The sequence below is a fragment of the Dipodomys ordii genome, unplaced genomic scaffold (genome assembly GCF_000151885.1).
Source record: "Dipodomys ordii isolate 6190 unplaced genomic scaffold, Dord_2.0 Scaffold143, whole genome shotgun sequence".
NCBI lineage: Eukaryota > Metazoa > Chordata > Mammalia > Rodentia > Heteromyidae > Dipodomys > Dipodomys ordii.
In genome coordinates, this window is record NW_012267359.1 from 66473 (window position 1) to 94365 (window position 27893).

The 27893-nt window shown below is 45.3% G+C and overlaps 1 protein-coding gene across 2 annotated transcripts in view; it reads right to left on the reverse strand.

The window, feature by feature from the left end:
• The window catches only part of Dapk1 (death-associated protein kinase 1), a 194424-nt gene that overhangs the window by 8842 nt on the left and 157689 nt on the right, over nt 1-27893 (reverse strand). For both annotated transcript variants that reach the window (XM_013031803.1, XM_013031804.1), the window contains exons 19-24: nt 22488-22565; nt 13979-14201; nt 9499-9687; nt 5998-6195; nt 4862-5000; nt 3149-3269 (exon numbers count right to left, since the gene is read on the reverse strand). In XM_013031803.1, the coding sequence (XP_012887257.1) occupies nt 3149-3269; nt 4862-5000; nt 5998-6195; nt 9499-9687; nt 13979-14201; nt 22488-22565 (948 nt within the window). The remainder of the gene's footprint in view (nt 1-3148; nt 3270-4861; nt 5001-5997; nt 6196-9498; nt 9688-13978; nt 14202-22487; nt 22566-27893) is intronic.

A 27893-nucleotide genomic window follows, 5' to 3' on the forward strand; every position in this document is an offset into this window, starting at 1 on the left:
ACTGGCACCCAGACATTTAACCTTTTAAAGTTGTTTAATGATAAAATATACCATCCTCTGCTTCTGATTCATATAACATACTGTCCTAATCAGAAAGCCTGCAAGCCACATACTACATAGTATCCCTCTCAAACTATGTATTTCCTGTTACCCAAATTCTACCCTCTAATCAAAACCCCCAAAATCTCAGGGTTTGGGCTGGGAAGGTGGCTCAGTGGTAGAGCGCTTGCCTTGCATGAGGCCCTGGGTTCAATTCCTCAGCATTACATAAGCAAAAAGAAAAAAGCTGGAAGTGGCTCTGTGACTCAAATGGTAGAGCACTAGCCTTGAGCTGAAGAGCTGAGGGACAGCGCTCAGGCCCAGAGTTCAGGCCCCACGACTGGACCCCCCCCCAAAAAAATACACATTGATTTAAAAGGTTTCTTTATATCAAAATATATTGCATCTATGTGTGCAGATGGAATAAAGAAGCTAGAATAGCTGAAAACTATTTAATAATGAGTAGAGAGACAAGAAGAGACTGAATATAGGGGTTGTTCTGATTAAAATATAATATATACACATGCAAAATACCACGATGAAATCCCTGGTGTACAGCTCTATTTTTAATAGATATTTAGAAAATAAAAATGAATGATAGAAGCAGAAAGCTAGTGGCTCCGGTCTGTAATTCTAGCTACTCAGGAGGCTCAAGATCATGGTTCAAAGATAACCTATGTAGAAGTCTTTTAGACTCTTATGTCCAATTAACAACCAGAAAGTGGAAAGTGGAGCTATGGCTCAAGTGGTAGAGCACCCGCCTTGAGCAAAACAGCTGAGGGACAGTGCCTAGACCTTGAATTTAAACCCCAGTACTGGTGCCTGCATGTGTGTGTGCATGTGTGCATGTATGTGCACGCATGCACGCAAACATACACACACAGAGCTAAACACAAAAGAATACTGTTGCTCAGTTGATAAAGCTGAGATTGCAGAGCTAGGGGCAATGCTGGCTCAAGTAGAATCCCTTGTTTAGCAAGTATAAAGTTCTGATTTCAAATCCCCAGTGCCACCAAAAAAAAAGTGCTGAAGTTACTAATCCATTAGAAAACTATAAAATGATTGGATTAATTGTAATTCTTCCCTATTTTTGACTTATTGTCACTGTGCCTATTCAAGACAATAATAAATTTAATTAAGAATACGGTATTCTCCAAGAGGGTATCATCTGTCTGAAAACCAAATAAATGTAAGAAATTCGGGAATCTGCCAAATAACCCAAATAGATGCCAAGGGTCAGGGTCATGAAAAGGGTCAGGTATTGATTGGAGAACTTTGTTTCTTACAGCATTTTTTGATCAGCTAATATTGTCTCCAAACCATTTTTACAAATCACATGACTTATGGATCTTTATTATCTTTAAGTAGCTGTATACAATGAATTCAATTGTGAGAATTGTAGGTTCTTGGTTTTAGAAATTAGTCCAGACAGATAAAAGCTTTTAACTATTTAACAGATCCCCAGAGGAGTGGGAATTATAAAACAGCCTTTGGATTGTTTGGCACATGTTTATACCAGTATATGTTAAACATTCTGAAGCCACGTGCTGGTGGCTCATGCCTATAATCCTAACTACTGAGGAGGTTAAAATGGTAGGATCATGGTTCAAAGCCAGCCCAGGCAAGAAAATGAATAAGACACTTATCTCCCATTAATCACCAAAAAGCTGGAAACAGAGTTGTGTTCAAACCCCAGTACTCTCTCTCTCTCTCTCTCTCTCTCTCTCACACACACACACACACACACACACAAAATAGAGAAAGAAACAAATTAAAAAAGGAAGGACATGGAAGTACAACATGCTATATAGGGCGATCGTTGTCAATGAGATGGGGAGGTGAAATAGGACAAATAGGGTCTATGTACTGCAATTGTTTAAAAGAGTTGGGGATCAGGGAGAATGATAAAGGGGGAAGACTGATGGGGTCCCCTATGTGCATGAATGGAAATGTCGATGAAATCCTGCCCCCTGATACAAGTGTATCCTAATTTTTAAGAAGCTTAGTCTCTTTAAAAAAACATATTCTCTGAAATTCCCACTTAATATATTTTATTTCACACTTTAATATTTGCATATTCAAATATTTAATATATCAAGTATTTTCAGGGATGGAGGGCTAAGTAGTGAGTAGAGTCTCCCCGTTTTGCCTGGGCCAAGATCCTCTTATTTATACTTCCTTAATAGTTAGGATGACAGGCACAAGCGACTCTGCCCAGATTTTTTGTTGACATTGGGTCTCAGCAACTTTGGCTCAAGCTAATCCCTGGTCCCATGTTCTGGGTAGCTGGGATTAGAGACGTAAGTCAATATGCTTAGCCCTAGTTATCTTTTAAAAAAAATATTAGCATACCTTAATTATACATAGAGGTTACACTGTGATAGTTCCATGCATGCCTCAATATTTTGATCATGTTCTTCCTCCCTGTTACTGTCATATCTGCTTTACTGCTCTCAATAAATTTTGTATTGTCTACTTAACTCTGCTTTCTAAATATTCGACAATAAAGCACACTAGAATTACTTTATTATTATATTGAAGTCATTGTACGCAGGAATTTCAATGCAACAAATAAACTTATGAGTACAATGCATTTTTTTTCCCAGTCCTGGGGCTTGAACTCTGGGCCTGGGCACTGTCCCTGAGCTGCTTTTGCTTACAGCTAGCACTCTATCACTTGAGTCACAGATCCAGGTGTATGTGGTATTGAGGAATTGAACCCATGGCTTCAAGCATACGAAGCAAACACTCTACCACTAAGCCACATTCCTAGCCCAACAATGCATCTTGAGCAATGTCACCCCTTCTAGTGTTCTCCTTCACTGCTTTTGTCATTTGTAAAAAGGAATTTTATATTTAAACCATCAAAGAAACAACTGTCAGAATTTTGTACTCTCAAGATGGTCTACCTTGCCTATTAGAGAGACATTTTCTCCCATTCCCTCTTTTTTACTTCCTGCCTTGCTCCAGAGCAAGAATCTTGGGTCCTACTGTGAAGTTGTTCCCTCAAAACCAATGCAAACCAAGAGGACATCAGACAGACCAACTCCTGGTTCACCCTGAGCAGGTATGGTAAGGGCTAGGAACAGGCCCTGCAGGGCGTACTCACCGAGACAATCTGACTCCGGATTTCTTGTAGGTGATTCCGAAGAACCTTAATGTCCTTAGACCCAGAAGCCCCAGCATCCAGCACAAATAGCTTATTGGAGATGTGCAGATCATTCCCAAACCTAAGAGTGAGAGCAGGGACCTTATGAGTCCTGATTCCATCCCACCAGGTCTTCCTGGGCAAGGACCTGGAAACTACTGGCACTATTGGCTGGTTTGACTCCTGGTGTCCCTGCACAGGCCCATTTGGGACTCTGCTAGATGACTGTATATAGAGGTGTGGGAAAATATGGGTTCACTTTAGTCATACACAGGGAAATATCGTTTTCTACACAGTTGCAGAACACAGTATGGAAAGCTGTGAGCTCCTCCTGATTCAGGGAAAGGCAGGCCAATGTACTCACTTCCAGGTGAAGACAGGAGATGCTGCTCAAAGTAGAGTGACTAAGAGGTAGAAAACAAGTTGCGTGCAGTGGTACATGCCTATCATTCCTGCAACACTGGGAAGCACAAGCAGGAGTATCACATCCTGGAAAGAAAGCTAGTTGCTCCCTTAAAAATATCCAACACAAAAAGGGGCTTAAGTGGTGAAGTGTTTGCTTAGCAAGCTTGAGGTCCTGAATTTAATCCCTAGGATGAAAGAAAAAAAGAAAAAAGGAAGCAGGAAGGCAGGCAGGGAGGTAGGCAGGAGGAAGGAAGGAAAAACAAAAGATGAAAGTTACAATGCCTGTCTGAAAATAGCCATAGAAGACCAGTTTCTATCTGTGGGAGACAAGAGACACACTTCTCAGAAAGACCATTTGAGATGTGTGTTGTGGCATGTGATCTAGAGCTGCGGGTTCACATATCTTTCAAAAAATGAAATCTGCTATGGTTTAGCTGTAGCCTATACACCAAGGGTTCAACCTTTAACAGGTGAGGCCTAAATGAAGAGAGCTAAGGTCATCAGGGTACTACCCAATGACCATGGGAACTTTGGACATGGTAACAGTACTTCTCAGAGCAGGGTTGTTACAAAAGAGGGAGGCTGATCCTTGAACTTCTGGCTTCCTGTATCATTGTGTGGTCACAGCAGGTGTTCTCAGTGATGCCAGGAGCCAGGATGTGACACAACCAATGGGTGTCTTCACCAGAAACAGTGACAGGCTGACTTCTTGCCTCCAAAAACATTTGAGCTAAACAAACCTTTCTTTGTAAGCTCTCCAGGGTGCACCTATGTCATTCTAGCCATTGATATGACTGATCAAAAGTCTAAGCAAAAAATTGGTATTTGACCCCTGACCCTACCTGGAGAGCCCACACTGTAAGGGACACAAAGATCCACAATACTTCAGATGAGATGCACCCTCGTCCATTTGATTCACTGATGTTCCTATCCCATTCAGCCCCATTACAGAAAAAGTTTGTTCACACGGATTGTTTTATGGTGATGACCAGGAAAAGAGTGAAGGCAACAGGAACCCACAGAAGTTCTCTGTGGGCAGAGGGGCTGGGAGGTAGGAGAGAAGCTTCCTATTATGCACTCTGTGCTTGGCTGTTAAATGTGTACTCGCTTGAATAAGAAAAGTGCAAGCAAAAAGATCAACCAGGAAGAAAGGCCTTATAGTCCTCATGTGGGTCATGTGACCTCTGCTGCCTTTCATACCCCACTCAGGTCCCAGGGGCAGGAAGACTCCACCCACCCCTCCCCTGACAGCCAGTGGCCGCCCCTCACCTGTTCCTGATCTCCTTCAACAGAGATGCGGCTTTGTCATAGCCAAACTCCCCTCCAGCTGGACGGGGCACATTCATAATGTCAGCGTGTGTGGCCACCAGGACAACTCTGAGTGGATTCTTCAGCTTGCCGCCAAAGGCTGAGGGCACAAAATAAACTCTGTCAGGACATGAGGCCTCTTCCTTACCTGACGAGTTCTTCTGCCCAGGTGAAGAGGTGATTGGCCTCATGCCTAGGTCAACTGAGTCATGATGTGCAACCTGTCCACCGGATGGAGATTTTTGAGCCCGCTGTGCAGTATGACACGGATAAGCCATCCTGAGCCTCAAGGAGGCTCCAGAACAGAAGCCAACACAAAAGGCAGCTCTCAAGACCTCCTCTAAACAGCTCCTGCTGAGTGGGAGGGGAAGATTAGATCCCTGATCAGCGGGTGCCCTACACAGGACCAGAGGAAGCCATTTCCCAGTCTCAGAGAGAAACTGCATTCAACTCACACAGCAGGCTTCTTGCTAATGGGGACTCTCTCAAAAGAAAAGTCCACAAAGGAGAAGGCTGAAAAAAAAGGAAAAAAAGAAAAAAAAGGCAGCACTAGAGGGAGAATCAAGCTAAATTTATCTTATTGTCCTGTCTTTCTGGAACAAGAAATTGGCATTGGAACAGGGCATTTCCCCAGAGAAGAGTACTCCCCCTGTTGTAGATAACAACAGAAGTCCACTCACTCCATGTCATCCTTCCTAAAGGGAAGAAAGGCCACGTGCCACAGGCAGACTGCTTGGTGTCTTTTCTCCAGAGTGGATGGGTCTAAATGGAGTCAGCTCATCCTGCTGAGGTCCTGGGCCCTTCTAGGACAAGAGTGAGAGCTATCCAAGGGGGATTCCACTCTGCACCCAGCAAGAATGACCAAGGCTCTAAGGTGCAGAAGGAAGTGAGAACTGGCTCAAAGAATTGTCTAGGATGAAGTCTTTGAGAAAGGAACATGGTACCACGAAAGAAGAACTCCCAATGAGAAAGGGAAAGGAAGGGAGCCCCAGATATAAATCCAAGCTGCAGAGTCTGAGCATGGCCATAGCTGTGGGCAAAGCCGGGGCCATAGCAGGAAGACAGCAGGGCACACTCTGGCCCTGGGCTCAGCTCACCTATGGGTTCTTCCACTGGGACCAGAGACTTCAGGAAACTGAGCCAGAAAATCACTTGGTTCAACTGGATCTCATAGGGTTCTTCTAGACTAAAAACAACAACATGGATGGACGTGGGATCATTTGCAGCAAAATAGTCATAGCAGCAGAAGTACACAGGATTCCCAGAGAACTCCCACACGCTGAAATCACCAACTCCTACAGAAAAAGAAAAATACAGATTACTATCCTGAAACACCACCACAGACTTCAAACACAATCGTTCTGAGGGATTCGGTATAGGATCAGTATTCTTATGGCATTCATCTGTACATAAGAACACACAGACACTTATAAGGACACCATTTATGTATGTAGATACACACATATATTCATGAGTCCACCCCTCCTGATGCATAGACCCAAAGCAATACTTACTTCACTATGCTAGCCATAGCCACATTTGTTGTTCTCCTTCTCTATGAATCTGCTTATTTCAGTGTATTACCTTTGCTATATTAATATAATTATTATCTACTCAAAATATCCTGGAGAGTCACCCATATGAGTGTGGTATGTGTACAACTTAGATACGTAGGTGGAAATTATATGTTACTATATAAATATATCTTTTTTTTTCTCCCTCAAATATTGATATATAAAAAAAGAGCCATCTTCCTGGGAAAGGAACTATGGTCAATCTCATCTGCTTCCCCAGAAGTATGTGCAGTAGTACACTCAACCTAGCACAGTTTTAGACACATATCGACTTAATATGCATATTCCATCTTTACCTACAGAGCTTACTTCTGATGAGGAAGGAGCCACAGAGTTAGAGTAGAATTCAGTAAGACAACACACAAGAAAAAGTTTCATATTTTTAAATAGGTATGAATATTTAGAATAGAATGAGATATAAAATTTTCCAAATATTGTTATATCACTATGAGATGTAACAGTAATTTTGGTGACACCGTGAATAAGTTCACTTTTCTGAAGTGATCCAGGGATCTGTTCTGGCTGGTCAGAAGTGAGTCAGTCAAGTGAGTATCACTGCACATGCCTGGAATCCCAGCTCCTTGGGAAGGTTAAGTGGAAATATTACAGTTGCAGGCTAGCCTAGGAGAAGCTTTTGAGAGACTCCATCTTTAAAACAAGCTAAAACAGGACTAAGAATGTAGCTCAAGTTGTAGAGTGCTTGCAGATCTGAGTTCAATCCCAGGAACAGGAAAAAGAAAGGGAGCTGGCTTCTCTGCACAGGTGGAGATGTGTAACTGGCAGGTAGTTTGGATGTGGAAGAGATGGAGAAACGTTGAGGAAGGGGATTCCACTAGATGGGAAGGGGAGAAACAGGAAATAACACTTGTGTGGAAGGGGAGGCATTGCTTTCCAATATGCTGCTACGGGCACCACTGATCGCCCCAGAGTCTGCTGCAAGATGCTGATGTGGACTTTTAACAGAAACTAGGGCTTCCCAGTGACTGTCTAGCCACCTGGACATGTAACAACCCCACCTCTACTTTGCCATGTTTTACTGAGACAGTGTCATCTACCTTCCATCCTCTGAGGCTTCTTTACAAGACTCTTATGTTTCAGGAGTAGAAGTCTCTTTCCTTCTAATGTTCTCCCTTGGTGTTTCCAGAAACCAAGTAATCAGAGTTGTTCTGTGTTGGGTGTGGTGACACATGCCTGTAATCCTTCCCACTCAGGAGGTTAAGATCAAGAGGATCTCAGCTCTAGGCCAGCCCAGGTGAAAAGCTTGGGTGAGCCTGCCATCTCAGTTTTGCAGAAGCCACATACACCAGCCTGGGCACAAACCAAGAACAATGGGCCAAGTGGTAGAATGCTTGCCTAGCAAGCATGAGGCCCTGAGTTCAAACCCCAGTACCTTCCTTCCCTGTAAAAATAAAGTTGTTCTGTAATATCTAAAGCCATTTCTACAGCCTCTCTTGGAGTACAGGGCGACTACTCTAATTGAGCAGCGAAAAGTCTAGCAGAGAAAATTCTGGTAAGTTTGCATGTTGGGGTCCTGACTTGTATGAAGATGGAGCTGCAGAGAAGCAGGTGGAGACAGAAAAAGTGAGACCTACCGGCAAACTTCCCTTCTGTCTGTGCTGCCAGGCCAGCTCTGTTTCGAGGCTCTGGCAGAACACTCAATATTGAAGAGAGCAAACACCCATGACTTCTACTTCTATTCACTGCATCCAGTGGTTCTCAAAGCAAGGCTCCTTAGAACAGCAGCATCTGTTCTAAGGGCTTCCCCTCGGACCTGATGAATTCTGAGTCACTAGGTCCTAAAGGGCCCAGTCCTCCAGGTGATTCACAGGCATACTGATATTTAATAACCTCAACTTTAGGCAGCAAACACTGGATAGTCTAATGTTTTACTGCTTGTATATAGGATAAGGCTGACTTGAGAATGACTCCAAACTGCCATCTTCTGAAGGCCTCTCCATGCTAGATACACACCACAGCCTTTAACAGATATTATGTCATAGCCAAACAGGTTCTTTATTAACAGATGATGGAACCTTTGAGATGAGTGTAGTGGAAGGTGGTCAGGTTAACTGGGACACATCACCCTCAGAAGGAGGCAATGTTGGTCTCCTTGAATTCAGTTGGTTCCTGTGACACTGAGTGGTTTTGAAAAAGGCATCCCTCACTGGTCTCTGGGCTTCCTTTCTCAGCCCATGATCACCCAGTGTATGCTGGGTAAAGGAAATCTTCCCTAGAAAGACTGAAAGCTTCATCCCCTTGTAAATGCCTGAAAGGGAAGAATACACTTAGCAAGATGTGGCGGTGCATGACTGTAGTCCCAGCAACTGAGGGGCTGACGCAGAGGATGAAAAGTTAAAGGCCAGCCTGCGTTACATAATGAGGTTCTATCCTCCAAACAAACAAGCAAACCACTTGAAATTGTGCATATGTAAAAAGAAGTACCTATGTTCACACACACCAGTAGCTATGATTCTAGTTGTATTTAAACATAATCTCTTGTGAGCTGGGTACTTGTAACTCATGCCTGTAATCCTAGTCAAGAGGCTGAGATGCGGAGGATCATCGTTTAAGGTCAGCCCAAGCACACAAGTCTGCAAGACTCCATATCTTCAAAGTAACCTGCAAAAAACTGGGCTGGAGACATGGTACAAGTGATGGAGCACCAGCCTAACAAGTATGAGGCACCGAGTTTAAACTCCGGTACAAATAACAACAAAAAAATCTTTCTCAAACCCAGTCCTGCAAATTTGGTAGTGTGTGTTTTATGACTTTTCATCTAGATGGGCATTCGGTTCTAACAGTGAAAGGTATTCCCACTTATTCACCAGTCAGGTATGAAGCATCTACTTTGTGCTAAGTGCATTGCTAGGTGCAGATGAAACTCTACTGTTTAGATGTTTTTCAGGGGAGTTAGCCAGTGTCCATTTCTGGGACACTGTCAGTGCCAGTTCATATGGGATTTTCTTTAAGTGTGGTATCTACTTTCTGGGACAAGCTCCTTCCTGTGGGGCAGGTGGTACATACCATTCAGACAGGCATTCTGGATGTCAATGGCCTTGGTGGACTGGTCATCAGCTGAGCAGTGCAGGTGATGAGATGGGGCCACAAACACCTCCAGCATCCCCTTGGTGAGGCCAGGCTCAAACATCATACTGCGGCTCCTCACGCTCACATTCTCACAGCCAGGGTACAGATTGTTGATGCTCACAGAGACTGTAGGCCAGAAAGAGATCTCAAAAAGGGTGGTATGTACTTGTTTTCCCCTCCCAGCTCCACCTTGCATTTTCCTTCTTGGGAAGTCAAAGTCTATATCCCAGAACTTTACCAGACTTCTCTCTGTCCTGCTCTATGCTTCCCAGATGTTGTTGACCTTCTGGACTGCATTTTGGAAGCTCGCTTGCCAATTGGTTTTAGACTAGAGGCAGCTGATAGGGGCCACAGGAGAGGGCAAGGTGAGGATATTTCATTTTTCGTTCACTTGCCTCTGCTTCTCCCCAAAGCTCACCTTCCCCAGGACACCAGGAATAATGGCTTCCCTCCTAGCTAGTGTGACAACATCTCTTCTATTTTGTCTTGCTTCCCCCTCATGACCATCCTTTCATTAAAGTTTCATGGGGGTGTCCACCAGGCAGAGTGACAGAGATGTACATTACTGTGGTACATGAAGTTCTTTTATTCAGGCTGACTATAAAGGCATTTAGACAGTCCTAAGACATGGTATGAAATCCACTGACCCTCGCCATAGGAGTTTTGAGAATCCCTTGAAAGCCTCTGGTTGCTCTAACAGCAAGTCTTAATTTGGGCAGGCAGTCTCTCAGATTCCCTCAGTAAGTGCTAACCTCCCTCCTTAATAAGGAGAGACACAGATGGATTTCTACCACCTGCTTTTCTGTGTTTCTTTTTAACTGTGGTGGTGGTACTGGTTTTCCATTTATAGGAAGGATATTAACTGTTTCATTTTCAAACCAACATATTTCAATAATATGAAAGCCTGATGCTGGTGTCTCATGCCTGTAATCCTAGCTACTTGGAAGGCTAAGATCTGCTGATAGCAGTTCGAAGCTAGTTGGGGCAGGAAAATCTGTGAGAGGCTTATCTCCAATTGACCAGCAAAAGGCCACAAGTTGAGGTATGGCTTAAGTAGCAGAGTAACAGTCTTAAGAGAGAAAGCTCAGGGACAGTGCTCAGGCCCAGTTGAAACCCAAGTATCCACACACTGAAGAAAAAAAAAAAAGAAAAAGACAGTAACATGGAACTAATAAATGGTGACAGACTCTGTGTGTGTGTGTGTGTGTGTGTGTGTGTGTGTGTGTTGCAGGGTACAGGTAGATGTCAGGTTCCCCTGTACAGAAGAATAGGCCCCAGCATCTTGCTATTCCCATGGCTTAGCAGTCAGCCCACCAGGCCCCTCACAGTGAGGGCGGAAGCCTCCCATCTGCTTCAGAACTGTGACTCAGGGTGTGACCTGTGACCAGTTCTACCTGAGTACTGACTGAATGAATGTACTGGGGAGGGGGTTCAATGAGTAAACCTTCACCACATGGCACAGTTGGTTCATGGTAATGACAGACATTGCAAATGGCCAGAGAAATGATCATCTCCACCTGGAAAGACAAGATGGAAATCTGTATTCTGGGACCAAGAATGAAGACTCGGGATGAAGGTAACAGGAATACCCATGGAGTGAGCCAGGAAAGGTTGGGTACAGAAATGGGAAAATGGGAAGGGCAGCAAAGGAGAAAGATTCTCTCTCTCACTCTCTTTCTCTCTCTTTCTCTCTCTCTCTCTCTCTCTCTCTCTCTCTCTCTCTCACACACACACATTATTCTGATTACAAAAGCATAAAACGTGGCTAACAGGAATATGAGAAGAAAATAAAGTGGCATAGCCAATCATGGCTGACATCTCAGCATACTTTTCTGTAGATCTTTCTTCCATGTCTCACTAGAGCTTTGGGAATGTTGTCTGTCCATCTCTTGGCCTTCCACCTGTACCCAGGAGGACCATGTGCCAGGAGTAGGCATGGTAGGAAAGCAATTCCTTGCAGAATAGGGTAGGTGATATTTGGTAAGTAGCTTCCATCTTGATGATGGCTTTTGTGGGGAATAAAAGTTTTGCATATAGCAGATTTCAAATAATAGCTTATTGAGAAAGAGAACAAATCATGACATTGGAAACATTTTTTTGTGAGTTTTGTTCACTACTGCCCCCCAGAGGTAACAAGTGGAAGTCTCTGAGGAAGAGCTCATTTTGATGCTAGGGTCCTATGTCTTTCTGAAATGCGGTTCTCTAGTCAAGGGAAAGATGAAGTTGGATATTTCTTTTCATCTTGTAGAACCACAACTGAGCCATCAGTGAGCCACGAAGCTGAGTAACATGCCCTATCTCCTGGCTGGGAACTCAATCTTTGTTTCCAGCATCTTCAGTAGTAATGCCAAAGGGCCAAAAGCCTGGGGCTCTGCCATAGAAAGGACCACGGTCTGACCATTCCAGGAGAAGTCACAAGAATCCTGGCCTCTAGCTGGGAAAGAGCAGAGCACAGCCAAGAAAGTGCCACCACAAGGTAACAAGGCTGCAGCTTGTGGACGCAGCTGGAGGCATGCACGCAGGTATGGCTTCTCCAGGGGTGGCGAAACTAACAACACCTTCTGTTCCTCAGTAAGCACCGTCTACTGCCAGACACTGAGCTTCCCAAGGCCTCAATCACGGTGCCAGGCTCAGCTACTCTGAGAACATCTTTCTGTGGATAAATCAGCTGGAAGGGCCAGAGAATGACTAAGCCCTTCCCCAGTGCAGAGCTGCACCCAATCCACTCCACCCCTAACTGTGCAGAGTGGAATCTCTCTTAATGTGGAGCCACAGGTGTCTCACCAGGGTGTGCCTGGACTCCTTGAGACAGAAGGAAAAAGTATTTTGAAGCCTGTGGGCACCATTCCTGCCTCTTCATGGGCTGCAGCTAGGTGTTGGATTTCATGGCTGAAGAATTGCCTTCTTCCAGGATGGACGGAGAAGCCCTCTGCCTGCCCACTCTCTGGAGCAGCCAAGCCACTAGGGCTTTCAGCAATGACAGCTGCTCTGGGTTTTGCATTCAGCCCTTACCTAGGTCTTCCCTGAGGCCACCTTGGGGCCAGGATGACCTTACCCAGGCATCCTACACTTCAAATCATTCCTGCTCCAAGCAGACTGTCCTTTCTTCACCGGCTTGAAATATGGCTGGTCACAGGATAGAATTTCACACATAGGTAGGGGGTCTGCTTTTGTGTTCTCCCCTGTTCTAACGGACGCTTAGGCTGAGAAAGGATACAGTTTTGAGGAACAGAGCACTGCCTTCTCAAATGAGAGGCCAGACAGGAAGGTGAATCCACTGTAGCCGATGCTTCCAATGTTCTAAAAGAAGGCAAATACTCAGCTTTCCAGGGGCCATCTCTTGATTTAAACACTGGTAATGATTTCTGTTTTGTTTATCCCTTTCCTCGTTCTACACAATCCACAGCACCCACCCATCTCATCCAGGCCAGACATACCATCTATCACTTGGCCTTGGGTTAGTTTGGGCTGTAATGGGTTTGTGATGTGACCTCCCAGAATATTGATCATGAAATGAAATGATCCAGCTTCAGGCCTGGAATCCAGCTTCACGGGTGCGGTACCAAACTCTCGAGGCTCTTCTCATGGGCCTTCTACAAAAGTATCCACTCATACTCTGGAATTTCATTTCTGAGGAGCACTCAGCTTGCAAGCTAGGGTATCTCTGGGTGTTTCCTTTCCCTTCTCTTGTTCCTTTGTGTTACTTTCTCATGACTTACAAATCCTCATGTCATCTGTCTGAGACGTGTACTTTTCCCAAGCAGAGGGAAAGCATATGGAAGGATCTCTTCCTTCAGCTCCGACTGGAGGTAAAGCTCCTCTCCTTTAGAATGATGGGATGCCAGAAAGACAGGAGAATAGGGCTGCATGGGTTAAATTAAGAAGAGCCTTTATCTTCCTAACCATCCCATTGGAGGAACCGGGCTCCTGCTGCCTGGGTGGGGTGAGGAAGAAGTGGGATTCAGCAGCAGAAGGCAGCTCTGAGGTCTGGGTGACCCAGATGAGAGGTAGGGCAGCGCCCCCCCTCCAGACCTGCCAAGAGCAGATCGTGTTAGAGCCCTAAGACCCAAGTCTCACCAAGCAACCTGGAAGCCCCTAATTACAGTGAGGCAGCACTAATGGAAGCCTACTTCCGTGACCGGACATGGAAAAGGGACACGAGGGAAGAGGAATGAAGCTGTTGCCTCTGAGGAGTGGAGGTTGAGTGCGACTGTGATGTCTCTCAAGTCCTTTTTGTTCCAGGGCTGGGGCAGTTGGCCATTGTTGGACAAGAAGAGGATGGATCCAAGGTCAACAGCCACCAAGGCCATAGGATCCAGTCATACTCAGGCCAACAACCAAAACAGAGGAGTCACTGAGTGGAGGGTATAGAGATCAACAGCTCCCAGAGACATGGAGGCCATCTGAAGGCGCCTACCTGTCGGTTTAGCAGCCAGAGGGGACGGTGGGAACCGGGTAGAGTTGGTGGAGGAAAGCCGGGGCCGGCGCCTTCGGAAAAGGCTCCTGAACAGCCCACATTTGAGAGACTCCACCAGCGTGGTTTTCCCAGACCCTGAGTGGCCAAACAGCTTGAGCTTGATTCTTGGCTGGAGGTTCTGCGTGGGTCGGAGCTGCTGGATGAACAGTCCTCGGTGTGTGTCCTGGAAACATAGGAACAAGAGCCCATTAGTCACAGGATGCTGAGGGGACTACATTTGATGACTCCAGGTTCCTAGCTGTAATTTGTACTCATGTTATACATGCCCCCCACATCTCCATCTCTACTGATTGTGTGTGTGTGAGTGTGTGTGAGTGAGAGAGAAAGAGAGAAAGAGAGAGAGAGAGAGAGAGTAACTGGGGCTTAAACTCAGGGTTAGGCCCTGTACCTTATCTTTTCTACTCAAAGTGGGCACTCTACCACTTGAGCCCCAGCTCCACTTCCAACTTTTTGGTAGTTAACAGGAAAGAGTCTCCAGCGTGGGCTGGTTTAGAAGCTTGGTCCTCAGATTTGAGCATCCTGAGTAGCTAAGGATTACAGGCATGAGCCACCAGCACCCAACTGAAAAACTGGAGAAAATTCTGGTAAGCAGAATACTGAAATCATCATATAGTGTGTGATTCAGAGGCTCTGGACACATTGCCAGCACTGTACAACCACCACCTCTATCTTATTCTATCCAAAGTCCCATCTCACAGGAAGTCCTACTCATTATAGGAAGTCCTACCCATTAACAGCCCTGCCCGTCTCCTTAGCTCCTAGCTAAACACTGCTCGGCTTTCTGTCTTTTCATATCACTTGATTTTACTTAATGTGGAGAATCAGCCGCCATCGTCCTTTCCAATACACTAGCCCTGCCCATAGCTATACATAGAAGCACACTTGAGTGTTGTATACAGGTGCATCACAGTGCTGACAGCGATTACCTTGGATTGTGAACAACTCATAGGGAAGATGGAACTCTTAACACCTTAAATCACAGACACGTCCTTTTTACCAGCCAGTGACTGCTTTGTCTGTGACAGGAGAAAGGCAGAAAGCCTGCTTTCACACTGGATTCTGGAGCACTTGGTTTTCATGGGGAAATGGTGCCATCCTGTGGCTCATTTCTGCCTGGTTTATGCACAAACGGAGCTCTAGCAAACACTTCTATCCTGTCTACAGGAATAAGCAGCTCATCATTCGGAAGCAGTCTTCTGGCCTTTCAACTCTCAGAGGACTTGAATACAGTTACCCACACACCCTGCTTCCATAGTGTAGTTACTGGGTTACCTTGCCCCTGTGAGATGAGGGTGAAGTGATGTCTAAGCTTTATAAGTATGGTTTCCAACTCAGTGCAGGGATGCTGCTGGGATGTGCGTGCCTTTAACTGGAGCGGGTCAGAAGAGGCATGGAAACAAAATAAGAAGATGCAGCAGTAACTGTCATGTGTCTGACAGCCACCAGAGCCCTGCTGTGGGGGCATCTTGATAGTAAGATTGTTAAGTAACTGCTACCAAAAAAAAAAAATTAAAAATCAGGCACTGGTCCCTCACACCGGTAATCCTAGCTACTCAGGAGCCTGAGATCTGAAGACCCTGGTTTGAAGCCAGCCTGAGAAAGACAGACTCATCTCCAATTAATCACTGAAAAGGTGGAGTGAACCTGTGACTCAAGAGCACTAACTAGCCTTGAGCAAAACAGCTAGGACAGTGCCCAAGCCCTGATCTTGAGGCAGGGGGAAAAGAAAAGCACACAGAAAGAGAAAAAGCCCCTCTTGCGTAGGCTAGCACCAACAAATGGTACATCTCATGTTAGCCCTTCTCTGGGATTTTATTTCATGGGCAGATTCATTTGCTGGCTGATCTTGGTGTGAACACAATCTCCTCCATCCTCAGGATCTATCTGTCTAGGACCTCAATTCTTTCCCAGAGAATCGGTCACAAGCTTAAGTAACTTTTTCCTAAACAATGATGGAGATCATAAACAAGATTTTAAAAAATATCTGATACTATATTTTCAATTTGGCTTTTATGATGCCCTCAATTCGGGATATACACACTCACTTTTCAAGTGGGGCCTGGGTAACAGCCCACAGGAAAAAGAAGTTTGAAGGACAAAGAACAAGAAAATGAACCCAACCCTCCCTCCCCCCACTCTCCCCACTTCTCCCCCCCCCACACACACACAACTTCCTGCCTTAGTTTGGAGGGACCTTTCACATCTCCCTGGGGCTGACTTCTCTCCCTTCCACCAGGAGATGGCGCACCGGGCTGCGAGTACCCACTGTTATTCTCTATGGCCTTGGAAACATATGTCAGAAAACATCTCTCCCATCGAGATGGATAGAGCTCACCACAAGCTTGAAATGCAAGAAAACTACCCTCAGGTCTTCCCCCTTCTAAGGAAATCTAACCTTGTCCTGCAGGAAGACTCCCCCCCACCCTCCACCCCCATCTTCCTATTGAGAACCTGGGAGAATGCATATTCCTGAGGCCCATAAAAATCTCATGGAGGGTGCTTTTTCACCTATCGCCACTAGATGACGCAGTAGAAGAAATTGCCTGATACAGCAGTGTTTCTATGAAGGCAGCTTTCATTAAACCAGTTCTAATGTGTTTTACAACAAAGGAAGGACTCAAAGATAGTTCTAGAAGGTGATTAAGAACACAAATTCTCTGTTGTAAATGGACTATACAATTTTTGGGTGGGGACAGGAGGGGAAAACTGGGAGAGAGGAAGGGGTGGCATTGTCCTAAAAGAAATGTCGTCATTACCTGACTTATGTAACTGTAACCCCGCTGTACCTCATCTTTATAACATTGTTTTAAAGAATGCTATTTTTTGGACAGATGCATGTCCATCTATGATAAATACTTACGTAAGCAGCAAGGCCACCCTTGCTGGGTGGCCTTGGGATTTGGTCACTTACATTCAATGGCTGGACCAGGTGGAACTTGTCCACTGGCCTTAGGGCAAGGGAGGGCTGGGAGCTGAGATCGTGGGGCTGCCTATAGTGTGGCTCCTGCTTTGAGATATACTCTGGTGTGTGTGTCCACTGGGTCTGTGGGAGTGGCTGGAACACACATGAACCCCAGAGCATGCAGGGGCTGAGCTGGCCCTCCCCAGTGCAGATGGACACCAATTGGGAAGGGAACATAAACAGCTCCCAACTCTGACATGTTCAGAATTTTGAACTAGAACCTTCCAGGTGGTCATGGAGGTGGATTGTGTCACATGTTCTGTTCCCCTGTTCCTGTGCTAGGATTGTCAGCATCTATCTGTTTTTCTTAAGTGCCCCCCCGCTCTATCACTGCAGCTCACCATCTTAGGTTAGTGCCTGACACAAACACCAGGGGGCAGAAAAGCTTTCTGCAAAGGGAAAGACAGTCCCTGATGCACTCCAGCTCTGCCTTGCATGCAAACCAGCCAGAGGTGAGAGCAGATGAAGGGGCGTGGGTGTGGTGCAGTAAGATTTAGTCACAAAAGCAGGTGGTGGCTGGCTTTGGCTTCTAGACCATTGCTAGGCTAGCCAAGCCTTGGCCTGCCCTACCGTGTCCAGCACTTTTCTTACCTGTCCATACTGTAAGCAGTGTCAGAACAGGTCCTGGCATACAGCTGACCTGGGGGATCTGTTAAATGTGTGCAGCAGTGAATGTCTGGAGTGCTCAGAGAAGCTCTGGACTTCTAGTTTCCTTTCTTCTAGCCCCTTTTTCTTGATAATCTAGCTTTCACTTTCTCATCGGCAAAGATGAATAAACCTGTGCAGGCTGACATTGAGACACAATCTGGGGATCCAGAGAAGATCACTGGGCAGTGAAGTGACCTCCATGGGTAGAAAGGCAGGAGGATGCAATCAGACCCAGCAGGAAGGGGTGGGCTGCTCCTAATTATGCCCATGTGTTCTACTCCGAGTGAATTTTTAATTCTGGGAAACTTCCAATACTTCCTTGTTTTCCAACATTAGTGGGCACCACCCCCACTGTCCTGGCTTAGGCTCAGGAGAAGAAAAACGACTTGTTTTCCGCTTGTGGAAAAGTCTCACAATGGGCTGGGAATGTAACTCAGTGGTAGAGTGCTTACCTAGCATGCATGAAGCCCTGGGTTTGATTCCTCAGTACCACTTAAACAGAAAAAGTTGGAAGGGGTGCTGTGGCTCAAGTGGTAGAGTGCTAGCCTTCAGCAAAAGAACCTCAGGGATAGTGCCCAGGCCTTAAGTTCAAGCCCCAGGACTGGCAAAAAAAAAAAAAAGAAAGAAAAGAAAAGAAAACCTGATAATTCACACAAAATAAAATAAACCAATTCCCCAGATGTCTGAAACTATTATTTAAACCTCAGGTAAGAGTGGAACCAGGTCTGGTGGCTCAAACCTATCATCCTAGCTACTCAGGAGGCTGAGATCTAAGATCCAAGTTTTGAAGCCACCTGGACAGAAATGTCTATGACTCTCTTATCTTCAATTAACCAGCAAAAAGACAGAAGTGGAAGTGTGGCCCAAGTACTAAAGCATCAGCCTTGACTAGAAAAGCCAAGTAAGAACATAAGTCCCTGAGTTCAAGCCCCAGTATAAGTACACAATTAAAATAACTAAATCAGTAAATGGCACTGGCAAGGACATAGGAAAGTGGATACCAATACAAACTCTAAATGCAACCCTCTCGCCATCAGTCAGGAGAAAGAATCCTTTGCTCGAGGTCAAAGAGGATTGAGTTTGGCTAGGTAACAACACAGTTCTGGGTAGGTTTGGAGGGCTGGTCAGGGCTTTGTATCTTGGCAGGAATTGAACAAGATGGGTAACCTTTTCCTGTTAGGAGATGGCATCCACCCACCAGAGTTTATGTCCGGGGGTGGCCAGAGACTCCTAAAGCCAGTAAATTAGTTCAGTGGGAAAGGGAAGACTTAGTTCTCATGGTTTGCTGACTCCTGCAGTGCAAATGCTCAACTGTGGCTGACTACAAGTCCCCATGTGATGTCACATGATCCGAGTTTCAGCACCTTAGGTCCTGCCCATGAACTTCCTTCCTACAGACCTGGCTTTGGCCTTTTCCTCCTCAGTCCCACACTGCCAAGAGGTCAGCCCATGTGGACCCTTTGAATACAAGGCTGTGAGGTCTCTTGTCACTGTGTCTTTAGGATCATTAAAGACTCATGCCGCAGTGTTTAATGACCAAAACAGCCTTTCCTGCTCTCCTCGATTCATACAGGCAAACAAGATGACTTTGGTCCTCTTTCCAGAAACCACATTTTCATTGCTGCCCCAGCAGAAGTTCAACAGTACATTCCCAGTTGCTTAGTGGCCCTGGCAGAGACCAGATGGGAAGGGAGAAATGGCAGGCTGTACCTGATTCCTCCAAACATGGCCCTCTCCCATGAGTGCTCTAGATCCACACAGAGTGACCTATCCTGGGGGAATAAAGGTATCTGAAAATCTGTAGAGTCGTTTGTAGTTTCCACAATGAAGCAGGGGAAGGGAGGCTATGACATTAGCATCCTTTGGAGTTCAGAAATCAGAACAGCCACAAAAACAGGACATCCCATGTACTGAAACACCAACAGCACCCTGGTGAGAGACATGGGGGGCGGGGAAGGGCATGGGAGAAATAACACCGACAGAAAACTGGCACTAAATGTTTTCCTTCCTGAACCTTCATTCTGCTCAGCTTATGACCCAATTTATGACCACAAACAAATTGATTTGATTGGCTTTCTCTGCAGGGAGCATCTGCTCCTGCTGTAATCTCTGGCCACCCTTCCAGTCTCCAAGGAGGCAGCTGGGATAGGCCTGTCACTTCCAAAGCTACATCCCAGGATCCAATGGACCTAAGGAGCAACTAGTTATATATTTGGGAACTTATTTTCACAAAAATCAAAACAGACACAAACAGAAAAGTGAAAAAAGGCCAGACCATGATTAGAAAAGCTTCAAAGATTGTTGCTGATCTTCTGACTCACCAGGAAGCGGATGTCATCTGAAGGTGACAAAGGCAACAGATTGAGTTGGCACATAATGTGCTCTGCGTGTTTCCTGTCTGAGCAGGTGGGTTAGACTAGGGATAGTCCAAACTTATCGATCTCCAGAATCTCCAGAGCTAAGAGGAGTCTGGATCTCTCTGGATCTTAGGGGATCAGACCTATGGAACAGCTCACTGCACCCAAAGCACAAGGGGTATAAATGAGTGAGCCAGGGCATTAGACATTTCTTCCTCTCAGGAAGAAAGGTCCATTCTTTGTCTTTGATTAACCACCAAAAAGTCAGAAATGGAGCTATGCAGTAAGTGGTAGAGCAAAAAAGATGGAGGACAGCACCCAAGCCCTGAGTTTAAAATCCAAAACTAGGACAAAAAAAGACACCAACCTATTTCTTCCATCTTTGATTATGTGACAACTGTGAAGATCAGACCTCCAGCAGATATTAAAGGAAATACACCATCCTCTCTTCTGCAGTGTTCAACAAGGGAACAGAAACTCAGAGGGATACCAGGAACCTACTTTAGACATCTCCTCAACAAGCCAACTGAATTATCTTTCTTTACAGAAAGTTTGTTTCATGGAAATTGTGACATGGTCATTAAAAGAAATTGGGAAGAACAGAGTAATGAAAAAAGAAAAAAAAGCCAAAGATAACCACTTACTTTCTTTGTATGCTTTTTTGTTTCTTTTTTTTGGGGGGGAAGGATGGGTCCGGCTGTGGGGCTTGAACTCTGGGCCTAAGCACTGTCCCTCAACTCTTCAGCTCAAGGCTAGTGCTCTACCACTTGAGCCACAGTGCCACTTCCAGCTTTTTTCTTTTTTCTTATGTGATGCTGAGGAATTGAACCCAGGGCCTCATGCATGCAAGGCAAGAGCTCTACCACTGAGCCACCTTCCCAGCCCCTTTGTATGCTTTTTTTGTTAATGCATACAAAAAACCGCTTCTTTTTGTGCATCTTGAGCATGCTTTCTTGTTCATGCTCAACAGCTCAGGGCCTTGAGCTCTTGCTTGGCTTTCTCACTGAAGGCTGGCACTCTATTGCTTGAACTCTATTTCCACTGACTGCTTTTTGCTAGTTAATTAGAGATAAAAGTCTCCTGAACTTATGTGTTCAGGCTAGGTTCAAATCCTCAGATCTTAGCCTCCTGAGCGACTAGGATTACAGGTCTGAGCCACTGGTGCCTGGCTTTGGGTATGCATCTTCAACATGGCAGGGATGATAATGTGAATACAGGGAGACTCTATATATTAAACTCTTGGAACTAAAAGCTCTCCAGAAATATTTCTAAGGGCTATATCACATGAGATAGTGCATACCTGTAATTCCAGCCTTTAGGAGGCTAATGTAGGAGTATGAGGCCAGCCAAGGCTACACAGTAGGACCTATCTTAAAAAAGAAAAATCAAGCCAAGTGCAAGTGGCTCTTATCTGTAATTGTAGTTACTCAAGAGGCTGAGATCTGAGAATTATAGTTTGAAACCAGCTCAGGTAGAAAAAGTCCATGAAACTCCTCTTTAATTACTCACCAAAAAGTTAGAAATAAAGCTGTGGCTCAAGTGGTAGAGCCTAGCCTTAAGCAACAAAACTAAGTGACAGCACCCAGGTTCCGAGTTCAAGCCCCAGGACAGTCACAAAAATAAATGAATAAAGAAACAAATAAATAATAGAAATAAGGGAGGGGAAAAAAACCATTCTCATCACTGTATGACAAGTTACTACACATTATTATTAGTCAGCCAATGGTTCTAATGTTTTTGTGTCAGTCATGAGGCTTGAACTCAGGGCCTAGGCGCTGTCCCTGAGCTCTTTTGCTCAAGGCTAGTGCTTCACCAGTTTGAGCCATAGTGCCATTTCTGCTTGTTGAGTGGTTATTTGGAGATAAGAGTCTCACAGGGACTTTTTCTGCCCAGGACTTTTTCTGCCTAGGCTTGCTTCAAACCGCATTTCTCAGATCTCAGTCTCCTGAGTAGCTTGGATTACAGATGTGAGCTACCCGCGCCTAGCTTATGGTTCTAATTTTTAATACTGAATCTTAAAATATCACTGCAGTCAACAATGGTGTTCACTGAAGAGCTCCTATCTTAAAGGGAAGACAATCCTTGGGGGTATGCAGACAGTACACCAACATCATCATATTTGTCATTGCTTTTTATAAACCTTAGGGAAATGTTTGCTAAACAGGGGCTGAAATGGTATCTGGAGCTCAAAACATGAGGAAGAAAAGAGGTAGCATTCATTGACCAGGCACAGACAACAGGAGAGGGCAGATTATTTTTCAAGGCCAACTATAGAATGGATCTAAACTATACACCCCATAAATCGATAGGTTGCTTCCATATCTAAGTCAACAGACATTCAAACCACAGAGGAGAGATGTTCTTCCCAAAATCTGTGTCCAAAGCCTCTTCTTGTTCATTCTCAGAACTGACAAAGAACACACTGAAGACTTTTTAACACAAAAACAAGCAGAGAATTCTAGACGGAGAAGCATCATCTCACCTTTCGGAGTCTTGCAAGGAGACCTGCCACATGCTCGTGCTGAGCTGATTTAGCAAGATCCTCCGCTGTCTTCCCATCCTGTGAGAGAAAAACCATCTGTTTCTTTTCTTTGCAGAAGAGAGCAATGTGTGTTCCATGCACTCACTCCATCAGTCCGAGGGAAAAACAACATACCAGGCATCAGAAGTAGAGCAGGCAGGCAAAGAGCGCATCCTACACTGTCTCCTGCCAGCGAGACCATTGTTTTGTGTGACCCAAGAAAGCAAGAGACATAGGTACAACCACATGGTGGAGTCTTGTGGTATAACAGGGAGACGGTGTGTAGGCTTTAATCAAGACTCAATTGCTGACCAGTGGCTCCCTGTCCTAAGCACCTCTCTCTCATCAGGCAGCCCATCAGGAGTTCATTAGATGCTAAACTCTAGATAAGGTGGGCCTACGTCTTATAATCCTACACAGACAACCCTAGCCTTCATGATGCTTTTTCCCCCTAGCAATCACGTGCATTTCAAAGTCTTCTTAGTCTAGCAGCATAGTGTGATTTCAGTATTGCTGGTAAACACCAAAATAGGGACCCAAGAATCCACAGCATTTTGCTGTTTGTCGTGTGTGTGTGTGTGTGTGTGTGTGTGTGTGTGTGTTTGTGTTGGTACTGGGGCTTGAATTCAAACCTTTGAACTCTCTCTTGGATTTTCTGCTTAAGGCTGGTGCTTTACCTAAACTCAAGCCACGTTTCATTTCTGTTGCTTACATTTTACCTAGTGACTGTACAGGGCTGTACTTTCATGCTGAGTGAATTGATTTGTGTCTATACTATGAACATGCAATGTGAGGACTACTGACTGAGAACCTCCTGTAAGCCATGCTGGAGTACCAGGTCTCAGTGCTTTGAAGACAGGAACTCTCTGAGTCAGGCTAGGAAGCAGGGGCTGGCACTGTGCCCCCAGTACCTAGAGGGGGAGGGAGGCGGAGGGGCTGTTCTGTTGCAGTACAGAAGATCACTAAAACTTAAAGGTTGGCAGGGTGCTGGTGACTCACATCTGTAATCCTAGCTACTCAGGAGGCTAAGATCTGAGGATCACGGTTCAAAGCCAGCCTGGGCAGGAAAGTCCATGAGACTCATCTCCAATTAACCACCAGAAAACTGAAAGTGGCTCTGTGGCTCAAGTGGTAAAGCGCTCACCTTGAGCTGAAGAGCTCAGGAACAGCGCCCAGGTCCAGAGTTCAAGCCCCACAACTGAAAAAATAAACAAACAAAAAGACCAAAAAACAGAAACAAAAAAAAAACCCTCAAAAGTTGAAAAGATCAGAAGCAATTTCCAAATAAGTAAAGGTAACCTTTAAAATACAAAACAAAATCAACATAAGGAAAAGAAGTTTGGGTGTTTGTCACTGAGAAAAGTGCCATCTGCGTGAAAGCTGGGGTATGCCTGCCACAGTGTACCTGCAGGTCGTCAGTGCTTTGCTGAGTTTTTCTTCAGACATACACGGTGTCCCATTATCCTGAGATTTCTTGTTTTGTGTGTGTGTGTGTGTGTGTGTGTGTGTGTATGTGTGCGCGTGTGCGTGTGTTTTGTTTTGTTTTGTTCTGTTCATCCTCCTACCTTAGCTACTGGGACTTGAACTCAGGGCCTTGCACTCCTGCTCAGCTTTCCATTTGAGCCACACCTCTATCTCAGCTTTTTGTTGGCTAATTGGAATCTCTTGGATGTGTCCACTGTGGCTGGCTTTGAACCACGAATCTCAGATCTAAGCGTCTTGAATAGATAGGATTACAGGAATGAGCTACTGGCACCTGGCTTAATTAACCTGGGATTTTTTTTCTCATTTTGTTTTTCATTTTTGTCACTCATGGGGCTTGAACTCAGGCTGGGCACTGTCCCTGAGCTCTTCAGTGCAAGGCAGGCACTCTACCACTTGAGCCACAGCGTCACTTCCAGTTTTCTGGTGGTTAACTGGAATCAAGAGTCTCAAGGATTTCCCTGCTCAGGCTGGCTTTGAACCGAGATCCTCAGATCTCAGCCTCCTGAGTAGCTAGGATTACAGGCGTGAGCCACCAGCGCCTGGCATCAACCAGGAATTCTTAATCTTAGCACAACTGACCATTTTGGACCAGATAACTCTGGATCATGGGCTATCAGGCACCGTGTAAGGATGTTTAGTAGCACTTCTGACTTCCACCTCCAAGGTGCCAGTAGTGTTTCTCAACCTCAAGATGATGTTACAACTGAAGATGTCTTTAGTCTCAAATGGTCCCTAGAGGGCAAAATTTGGAGAGGTACTCTGAGGAGGTCCACTTCCCATTTAGGACTGCTAGTTGCTCTCTACCTCCTTAAAGTGCTGAAACAGGTCCAGTGAGCAAGCAAAGGCTTCTTGTTTCCCTTACGGTATACTGCACAGCCAGCTAGCACATCCTGGCAAACTGGTTTCTGTACTGATATAAGGGAAGCTTTAGCAGAGGTGAAACAATGAGGAAGAGAAAGTCTGTAGGGAGAGGGTGGGGTGCAGGCCACTGGGGTCTTCCAAAGGTTATGTCTGAGGCTGGTGCACCTGGAACAGGTAGGCCTTAGAGTTCAGATGAGGCTCCAATCCTGCAGACGAGCAGGTAGACAGTAAAAGGATAGAGAATCGGGAAGAAGCAGGGAAAAAACTAGAGTTAAAGGGCAGGCAGAGGCAGCAGGAGAAGCAGGTTCAAGGAGGGCTTTCTATCCAAGGCAGGAGAGTGGCAGACTGTTAATTACACCAGGCTTTGGGAGATGGCTAGGAACACAGAAATGAGAGCCTTTAGTGCTTGGGTGAACAAAATGAGAAAAGCTCAAAGAACCATTGTCAAAAAGTCACAAGGGTTAGGTACAGATGACTCTTGCCTGTAATCCTAGCTGCTTATTAGTAGGCTGAGATCTGAGGATTATGGTTCAAAGCCCACTCCAGAGTCTGTGAGACTAACTTAATTCCAATTAATCAAAAACAGCTGGAACTGGAACTGTTACTCAGGTGGTAGAGCCTTAGCCATGAGTGAAAATGTTAAGGGACAGTAAGTACCCAGGCCCTGAGTTCAAGCCCCAGATGCAGGTGAAGGTTTGTGACAAAGTAGGAATTCTTCACTTAGGGTCTTTGACTTTGATGGCAGAATAAGGATTTCTGGACAAGTCACGATGAACTTGGTGGAGCTTTATAGACAAGCAGATAAAAAGCAGACAGACAAGCAAAAAGGAAGGGGCACACTCTAATAGAGTGTGGATGCTCTCCAGGAGTGAAAGAGAGACACAGACACACACAGCTCCTTGGCTGTTAAGGGTATTTATATGGAAAAGGCAGAAAGTCTGACTTCAAAGTTATGCACAGATAGCTGTTTTATCTGTGCTCCAGGTGTTATGCTTTCTTAGTTTCTGGATATTTTGGGCATTCGGTCCAGGTAAGAATGCATCCTGCCATAAAATAGATGCTTATCCTTGAGATAAGGCAGGCTCCTGTTGTCTGCATTTTGTTGCTTACATTTTGGGTGAGTGTTTCTCTCAGGAAGGCCTATATCCTGCCAAACAAATGTTAATTCTTGGGGTGCGAACTGCATCTCTCAGGAAGAGAAATACATCCTGTTGATTTTCTTTGGAACATAGATGGCCCTTCTGTTTTTGAGTTGCCTTCACCAGCTTCATTTTCCTAAATTTCTCCTGCCTCATTTTTCCCCTAAATGACTTTGGTCCATTAATCTTAAGGGAAGTAGATGAATGAATATCTCTTGTAATATCTCTTTTCCCCTAGTTTATCCTGCTTCATTTTCCCCCGAAACGACTGTGTTCCCTTAATCTTAAGAGAACAAAGCTTTAAGCTTGAGTTGTTGGTTTTTTTAATTCTTGGCAGCCATTTACCATGCCTCATTTTCCCTAGGCTATCTGCCTCATGTACAATCTCTCTCTCACACACACATGTACACAGACACACACAAAAGCATGCACATACAAAGTCACACACACAAAGTCACACACAGTCACAGGGGGTTTCTTCTGGGTGAGACAGGGGTGAAGGTGGCACTGAGTCCAACCTCTGAAACAACTAGAATGGTTACAAACATCCTGTTTCTTGACCTAAGTAGAAATGATTCACTATAGTTTACTTGTTTATGGTTTGTTTGTGCACTTTATTTTTTAAATCATTTTATTTTACAATAAAAATTTGGAAGGAAAAAGCTATGAAAAGAGTAACTGAGGGGGCTGGGAAGGTGGCTCAGTGGTAGAGCGCTTGCCTTGCATGCCTGAGGCCCTGGGTTCGATTCCTCAGCAACACATAAGCAAAAAGAAAAAAAGCCGGAAGTGGCTTTGTGGCTCAAGTGGTAGAGTGCTAGCCTTGAGCTGAAGAGCTGAGGGACAGCACCCAGGCCTAGAGTTCAGGCCCCACGACCGGACCGAAAAAAAAAAAAAAAGAGTAACTGAGGTCTCTGCTGAGTCCTGTGGAATGGAAAATGAGGAGGGTACCAGAGAGGCAAAAGAAAGGAGGAAAGAAGTGTCGGGCTATTTAGAGGACTTGTTTCAACTTGTTCTAGCTGAGAACAGGAGAAAGGTGGCGGTAGAGGGCGCTGTTGAGCAGCATTAGTTGTAGGATGGGAAGATGGGAGGTGATGGTTGTTCAGTGTGGGATTTGGAAACCGCCCCTCTTCACAGACCTAAAATATGGCCCAAGAAGGACAGGCTATGCCTGAAGATATCAAAAACGAGTTATAGACTAAAGAGTGTGAACGACCTCAAAAACCCCAGAACATTCAGGTTGAAATGACATACGGTATCTCTTTTGCTAAATAGAACATTCTCCCAAGTTTCATTTTCTCTGCTTCTTTTTCCTTTTCCCTGGTGGCTGCCAGGGCATTTGAAATGACACATGCCGAGGTTTTGTGTTTATTAGCATTGTGACCATCTCAGCACAGAGCCCAGCGTCCAAATGGTCATTCCAGTCAATGGCCACCCTTGCTCTAAGAGGAGCCCATCCCTTCCCCTGGCTGGAAGGAGGGGTACAGCCTGGCACTGCTTGCTCTAAGGGGACTCTCCACATGGTGTCCCTTCACTGTCTCCCCGGTTCCTGGGCAGTGCTGGTGGTTACCAAGCTCCGGGCGCTGCACTCAGGACTCCGCAGGGCCTGAAGCCCCTCAGCAACTACAGGACCCCTCTTCTTGGTGACCACTTGGGTCTACTTGGGTCTGCATCCCTCTTATTTTCTAGAAATTTCTGAGGGCAAACCTCTATACTAGAGTTTCAGTACCACTTGAGCCAACTTACCCAGCCCTTTATCTTTTTGTTTATGCATGCATGTATGTATGTATGTATGTATTTACTAGAGTTTGAACTCATGGACTGGGCTTTGTCTCCTTAGTCTCAAGGCTGGTGTTCTACCACTTGAGACATGCCCCACTTGAGA